Source organism: Colobus angolensis, unplaced genomic scaffold, assembly GCF_000951035.1.
Source record: "Colobus angolensis palliatus isolate OR3802 unplaced genomic scaffold, Cang.pa_1.0 Scaffold80, whole genome shotgun sequence".
Taxonomy (NCBI): domain Eukaryota; kingdom Metazoa; phylum Chordata; class Mammalia; order Primates; family Cercopithecidae; genus Colobus; species Colobus angolensis.
Window position 1 is genome coordinate 1,205,156 of NW_012121821.1, and position 7,891 is coordinate 1,213,046.

Genomic DNA, 7,891 nt, shown 5'->3' on the forward strand with positions numbered 1-7,891 from the left:
GGTCATCTCAAGAACATTTATTAAACACTCATTCTGGTTACATCTTGTATTAGGGAATTCGTTGATTTTAATCCAGTGCTTTGTTTTTCACTGGAGGAAAGAAGTTCACAGCGTTATTAAGTCCTAAATATTTGCCAGGTGTTGAGAGTTTTAGAAAGCTTATTGTCAGAGACTAAACTAAGAAGGCTTTTGAAGGCGCTCAGATCAGGTGGGAAAGTGAGAAGGGCTGGTATTGTGTTCCAAGTATGTCAAGAAGGAGAGCTCCTGGCCTGGGCCTATTGATGGACATTTAGAACCCTCCCGGGCATTATTTCTAGCTGGCGGCTGAATAAGAGGCAAGAGTCACCCTCTTTTTGAGTTAAATCACGTGCTTAATTAAAAGTGAAGGTGGCGGCGGCCCCAGCGCCCTCCCCCTTCAGGCTGCTGGCTTCTTCTCAACGGTGTTCTGGCCACGTCCTGCGCCTTCTCGCGCACCGGAGAGCGCTCTGGGTAGGGGCCGGGCCCCGGCAGCAGGTGGCTCCAGGTAGCGCAGTGGCGTGGCCGTCTCCTCGCCCGGTCCGGAGCGGAGGGGAGGGGTTCAGGTGCAGGCTCGGGGGATGCCCGGGCACCTCGGGGATCCAGAGCCCGCTGGCGCCGCGCCCGGGAGGGCACCCCTGGCGAGGACGAGGCCGCGCCTCCTCCCGGAACTGGCCGGCGCCGCGAGGCGGGAGGAGCAGCGGGAGCCGGGTGGCCGCGCCTCGGAGACCATGAACGTCCTTCCCACCGGTGGGGGCCGCCCGGGGCTCCGGACGGAGCTGGAATTCCACGGCGGCGGTGGCGAGGCGAGGCTGGAGAGCCAGGAGGAAGAAGCGATTCCTGCAGCGCCCCCAGCCCCGCCCCTCCAGGGAGCGGCGGAGCGGCCGCTGGGCTCCCGGGACTCGTGGGACGGCGACGAGGACACAGAGCCCGGCGAGGCGCGCGGCGTCCGTACTAGCCGCACGGCGTCCCTGGTGAGCGGGCTGCTCAATGAGCTGTACAGCTGCACAGAGGAGGAGGAGGCGGCGGGCGGGGGCCGCGGGGCTGAGGGCCGTCGGCGGCGCCGCGACAGCCTCGACAGCTCCACCGAGGCCTCGGGCTCAGACGTGGTCCTGGGCGGCCGCAGCGGCGCCGGCGACTCCCGCGTGCTACAGGAGCTGCAGGAGCGACCTAGCCAGCGGCATCAGATGCTGTACCTGCGGCAGAAAGGTGAGGGCCGGGCGCAGCGGGGTCTGGGGGGCTTCCTGTAGCCGGACTGTCCTCGCCCTCTCTGCCCGCGCTCCAGCGCGCACCTGGGCTGCTCGGCGGAGCGCTCAGATACTGTCTCTTTGGATCTGACGCTGGTACCCACCGTAGCACAGATTTATGTCCACATTTAGTTCTTAAGTTCTCCGGAGTAATTGAATCAAGCATCAGTTGATGGAGTGGGCAGTTTCCCCGCTTTTCCCTCCTCCCATCTCCCCTCGTGTTCGCGGAGACCCCCAGGGGAGAGGCAGCCCAGATTCTAATTTCACCTGAACAGCTGTTAGGACAGAGTTGGAGGTTCTGATACGTTATACCCGACCTACCTAGAGGGCGCTGCCAGAATCGAGCCGAGTCCTGGGGGTGTTCTTTTCCTTTTTTTTTTTGAAGTCCGCCTTCCCTGGTCACACCACTTAGATAGTGTTTAACTAGTGAGGCAGAATAATTCGATAATGCGGTTTCGAAGCAGAGCATGTGAATTCTTTTTCTGCCAGAACGTACGGTTCCAGGCAGCTCACTAGGATTTTTGTTTGTTTGTTTGTTTTCTTTTTTTCCTTATCGGTGGCAGGTTAGTGGAGGGCCCTAGAGTGTTGAGGTTTATTACAGAATTTAACTGCTGGTAACCTTCAGTTGGCATGGAGAGGTCAGCCTGAGAAAATGGCCTTGGCTTTCAGGGAGAGAGGCTAATTTGGTGTTTCTTTTGTTATGAGACTCTGATGCTCCTGCCTTCGTGTCAAGTCACACTTTTTTTTTTTTTTTTTCGTCTGGTCATAATAGCTTGCCTTTCAGGCAGTAACACAGTTATTACAGGTGTCTTTTTTTGTATAGAATATCAACACCTCCATTTACAAAATGAGGTGAGGTATGGAAAACAGATGTCGAGCCACCATAACATTTCTTGACAGTAACGTCCTTGTGCTAGGTTACCAGGGGAGGAAGGCAAGAGAGTCTCCCAGCTCCCACTGTAAAATTTGAAAAAAAAAAAAAAAAAAAACTAGGAAAAGAATAAATCTGTCTGCTTTCTCAGACCTACGTAAACAGCTTTTAGCTTCCTCTTTTGACTTCCTAGTGAAGATTTTTTTTTCCCTCAGCTGATTGTTATAAATGGCTTCCAGGTTCCTCCCCCTGCCTGAGACTTTAGCTGTAGCTGTGCCATTTCATTTTATAGAATTATTTGGTTGTTCTCAGAGTGTCTGTGTATGCCACAAGTCCCATAGGGCAATAGTTCTTTCAGACTCCAACAGAATCAGTTTTGAAGAATTATGATTTATCTTTTTACAAGATTTTACATTTTTCATCACCGAGGGAATTCTGGGAATTAGTAATTTCCTTTTTGAAGAGGAAAATTGGCAAGCTAAAGTTTAAAGAAGTAGTAACGGTACAGCTAACTATGCAAGTGGATTTCGTATGAGTGGCCACACAACTAATCATCCACAAGCCCTATAATAGTTCGTTTTGCCTGTTTCAGTCTTATTGCATGGCTAGCTGCCTGTTAAACCTTTCTTCCCTTGTAGTCAACCCTATTAAGATAAACAAAATGCCATATCATAATAGTCCTATATACACATATGCGTGCTTACGTGTGCACATACACACACAAACACACTCCCTCTCCCCTTTATTGATAACATCATTCGTGTGCTAAGATTAAAGTATCAGGTGATGATATAGCTGTCTGCGTAAAGAATGCTGCTTTTTAGGTTATTTGATCTTCTTTTTCTCAGGCTCAAAAAATATTCCCCTCAATATAACTACTCTGCATTCAGTAAGAATCTCATACGATACTAATAGCCTGTGTATTGTCTCCTGTCACTGCTAGGGATTTTGCTGTAGCACTTATTTAGCTATATATTTAACATGTGTAGGTCCTTTAGGTGAGGCACCAGAATGGTTTCTCAGGACATCTGGACTCTCTTCAGTATTTCCATGGTTAAGGGGATGAATTTTGGAGTCAGACTCCTGGGTTGATATCTGGCCACAGTTCCTTACCAGCTGTGTGACCTTGGACAAGCTATTTAACCTCTCTGTGTCTCATTTTTCTTATAAATAGGGATAATAATAATACCTCAGAGGGCTGTGGTGAGAATTACGTAAGTTAGAGTGTGTGACGTGCTCAACAGATGTTAGATACAACTTTTTATCATATATCCTGGAATTCCTTAGGACACTAAGCACAGGTTGTGAGTTGACAGTGTCTTTATTTTTCCTGTTATTTAACACCGTGTAAGAGGCTGTGGCTGATGCCATGGAGCATTTGAAGATGAAAGAGACCTGTTTTCATCCCCAGGAGGCTTCTATATCAGCAGATATTGCTATAAAAGACATTTTCACCCTCATCTCTGAAAATATTTTCCCATATTTAACAATAAATGTAATTCAGAGAATTGGAGTTGTAGGCACCTTAGGGATCACTGGAAATGAGATAATGTAAGAACCCTTTTTTAGAGGAAAAGTATAATTTAAATGTTTTATGATTATATTCCTACCATTTTTATTTCTAGAAGGAAAATATTGATTTGGTTCTTTGTTTTTTTGTTTTGTTTTGTTTTTGTTTTGACAGAGTTTTGCTCTTGTTGCCCAGGCTGGAGTGCAATGGCAAGATCTTGGCTCACTGCAACTTTCTCCTGGTTTCAAGTGATGCTCGTGCCTCAGCCTCCCAAGTACCTGAGATTACAGGCATGTGCCACCATGCCTGGCTAATTTTGTATTTTTAGTAGAGATGGGGTTTCACCATGTTGGTGAGGCTGGTCTCAAACTCCTGACGTCAGGGGATCTGCCTGCCTCGGGCCTGCGAAGTGCTGGGATTACAGGCATGAGCCACTGTGCCCGGCCCAAAATATTGAAATATTCAAAGAAAGATATTTCTTCTATCTGAAGGCATCTAGGAATGAAGAGCCTCTGGTTGCCTCTTGTAGGCTTTTCCTCATATTTAGTCATATTTTCATTTAACTTAAATATTCTCTTTTCATTATTTCCTACTATGTTTAAAATTAGGGGGAGAGGAAGAACTAGCCTTTGCCTTCTTCTTCATGGTAATTCCTTATTCTTACTTAAAGCGTTATTTATATTAGTGCTTATAAAGACCATTCCCATTTGTTTCTCGGCATAATCTTGTATGCTAGGCATAATTTGAGACTTGGAGCACACTTCCTTGCCTAAAATCACTCAGAGAGTTGGCTGATCCAAAAGCAGTCCTTTTTAACTCAAGGCAAAATGCATTTTCCATGGTGAGGTCAGTTTTGAGAGCCCTGCATTTCTTTGTTACAGACCCCAAAAGTTGACTTTGACTTCTAGAGTACATTTCTACTTTTGAGCATTTCTTTTCTTCCCTTCTGATTCTCTTTAGTTTCTCCAAATCCCTTTAAAAACGAGTAGATCCAAACCCCACAGAGAACCTCTAATGAGGGGCTAGCTAAGGTTAAGTTGAGTGGAAGCCTTCACCTGCCTACCAGATCTTGCTCTAGTGACTAATGATATCAAATGTGACCAAAAGAAACCTCCTCCCACATTGTAATGATCATTTATATAAAGACAATAGACAATTCTGGTTCCCAAATTTGTTTTTACCTGTAGAAAAACTGCTGTTAAGGGGAGGGAGAGCATTAGGACAAATACCTAATGCATGCAGGGCTTAAAACCTAGATGATGGGTTGATGGGTGCAGCAAACCATCATGGCACACGTATACCTATGTAACAAACCTGCACACTCTGCACATGTATCCTGGAACTTAAAGTAAAATAAAGTAAAACAACCCTGCTGTTGTGAATATTAATTTTATGAATGTAGAATTATTATAATTATAATAATTATATGGGTTTGGCACCACGGAGTGGATAGGCAAACAATTTGGATGATAAGGCGCAGATCCTGAGCTAACCTGTAAGCCTTGCCTGGTTTTAGGACAGGTAAAATGGGGGAATTGTAAGGGGAGTTTACAGGCTTTAAAAGGCCATGCTATAACAGGCGAGTGATAACAGGCTTTAATCCTTTTAAAGCGTGCTGTGGGATGGGATATTGGCATTGAGCGGGGTAAGGGTGATCAGGTTTTAATGAGATGGTAAGGGGTGCATGATCAGTCACCAAGGAGGGAGTAGAGGTATCCTATACTTGTGGGTTAAGGTGGGGAGATACAAGGGGAGGATGTGAAGGAGGCTTTGAACTGGGGGAAAAGGCAGCAATGAGGTGTGGCTGTAGCCTAGGAATAGTCAGGGAAGCAGATAATTTAGTTAAAATGTTTCAACCTAATAAGGGAGCTGGGCAGGTGGGGATAACTAAAAAGGAATGCATAAAAGAATGTTGTCCAAATTGGCACCAGAGTTGGGGAATTTTAAGAGGTTTAGAAGCCTGGCCGTCAATACCCACAACAGTTATGGAGGCAAGGGGCACAGGCCCTTGAAAAGAAGGTAATGTGGAGTGAGTAGCCTCTGTATTGACTAAGAAGGGGACGGACTTACCCTCCACTGTAAGAGTTACCCAAAGCGTCTGTGATGGTCCAGGAGGCTTCCGAGGCGATGGGGCAGTGTCAGTGTTCAGCCACTAAGCCGAGAAGATCTGGGAAAGAGTCAGTCGGAGAGCCTTGGGCCAGAGCACCAGGGGCTCTGGGAGTGGCTGCCGGGTGAGTTGAAAATCCGATTTCCAGTGGGGTCCCGCACAGATGGGACACGGCTTAGGAGGAATCACGGGCTGCGGGCATTCCTTGGCCCAGTGGCCAGATTTCCAGCACTTGTAGCAAGCTCCTTGGGGGAGGAGGTTCTGGAGGAACCCCTGGCGGCTGCCGTGCAGGTGTTTGGAATTGTGTGCTGGAGATGTGGCTGGGGTTTGTCTCATAGTGGAGGCAAGGAATTGCAACTCAGAAATAAGTTGCTACTTGGCTGCCTTTATTCTATTATTGTATACCTTTGAAGGCGACATTCATTAAGTCCTGTTGTGGGATTTGAGGGCTGGAATTTAATTTTTGGAGCTTTATTTAATGTCGGGAGCAGATTGGGTAATAAAATAAAATGCATATTAAGAATAAGACAGCCTTCTGACCTTTCAGGGTCTAGGGCTGAAAAGCGTCTCAGGGTTGCTGCTAAACAGGCCATGAACTGGGCTAAGTTTTTCATATTTGATGAAAAATAGCCTGAATGCTAATTGATTTGGGAGAGGTTGGATAAAGAAAAAGGAATGTTAACCTTGACTATGCCTTTAGCTCTAGCCACTTTTTAAAGAGGAAATTGCTGGGCAGGTGGCGGAGGGCTAGTCGAGGAACGAAACTGTAAGCCGGACCGGGTGTGAGGAGGGGAGGGGAGGTGTTAAAAGGATTATAGGGTGGGGGAGCAGAGACTGAGGAAAAGTTGGGACCTAGCTAGACCTGGCAACAATGGGAGAGGTCAGGCATGTGCTATCACGCCCAGCTAATTTTGTATTTTTAGTAGAGATGGGGTTTCCCCATGTTGGTCAGGCTGGTCTCCAACTCCTGACCTCAAGTAATCTGCCCACCTTGGCCTCCCAAAGTGCTGGGATTACAGGTGTGAGCCACTGCGCCTAGCCTTTAAAGACATTTTTTTTTTTTTTAAATCAGCTGTTAGGTTTATTATTAATGTTACAGATTAAAGAAGATTCTTTTCTAACAAGCTTACCATCTGAACACTTCAGTGGTACAAAATATACATGCCAGTTTTCAGGGAATGAAAGGTAAATTTGCAGCCAGAGCTAGATATGGTAAAAGCAGGAGTCTTTGCTTACATGTTACAGATAGGCTTAAGGATAAATTTACCTTACAGTATCTGTCTCATGGACAGGGCAGATAAATGAGTGACTTATTTGATCAGAATGTCCTAGCTGAATACATACACGTAATCTTGAGTGAAAACCTAGAATGAGTTGGTTTAAATGGATGTTCTATTTATCTTTGGACTAATATCACATTGGAATTTGTATTCCTCTCAAGATATTAATCATTATTCTTATTTTTCTTTACTGATAGACACTAATGAACTGAAGACAATCCTTCGAGAGCTAAAGTACAGAATTGGCATCCAGTCGGCCAAGTTACTTCGGCATCTGAAGCAGAAAGATAGGCTGCTGCACAAAGTACAGAGGAACTGTGATATTGTGACTGCCTGCTTGCAGGCTGTGTCACAGAAGAGAAGTAAGTATTGGAATAGGGTTACTTCTTTGGCCACATGCGACTAGAATGTTAGGAAAGCTGAGCCAACAGTCTGTGTTTTTGAATATATTGAAAACTTTTAAATGCGAGCTTATACCCTCAGAACTAAGAACAAGGAACAACTCAGACAGCTTCCTATTTTTCAGTTAAAATGTATACTTCATGTCTAATGTTACAACCTTAGATTTAGTATTCTAGATTTGAGGTAGTACTTTACTTTGACAATATTTTTACCTCATGCTGAATAATGATTAAAATTTTATTTTATTTATTTATTTTTTGAGACGGAGTCTCACTCCGTTGCCCAGGCTGGAGTGCAGTGGCGCGATCTTGGCTCACTGCAAACTCTGCCTCCCGGGTTCAAGCAATTCTCCTGTCTAAGCTTCCCAAGTAGCTGGAACTACAGGTGCCCACCACCAGGCCTGGCTAATTTTTGTATTTTTAGTAGAGACGGGGTTTCACCTTGTTGGTCAGGCTGGTC

The 7,891-nt window shown here is 45.8% G+C and overlaps 1 protein-coding gene across 1 annotated transcript in view; it reads left to right on the plus strand.

The window, feature by feature from the left end:
* Window positions 1-746: 746 nt before the first annotated feature.
* Window positions 747-7,891, plus strand: part of TBC1D30 (TBC1 domain family, member 30) — a 100,073-nt gene continuing 92,928 nt past the window's right edge. Inside the window, exons 1-2 of the mRNA XM_011929233.1 lie at window positions 747-1,224; window positions 7,228-7,392. Coding sequence (XP_011784623.1) covers window positions 747-1,224; window positions 7,228-7,392 — 643 coding nt within the window. The remainder of the gene's footprint in view (window positions 1,225-7,227; window positions 7,393-7,891) is intronic.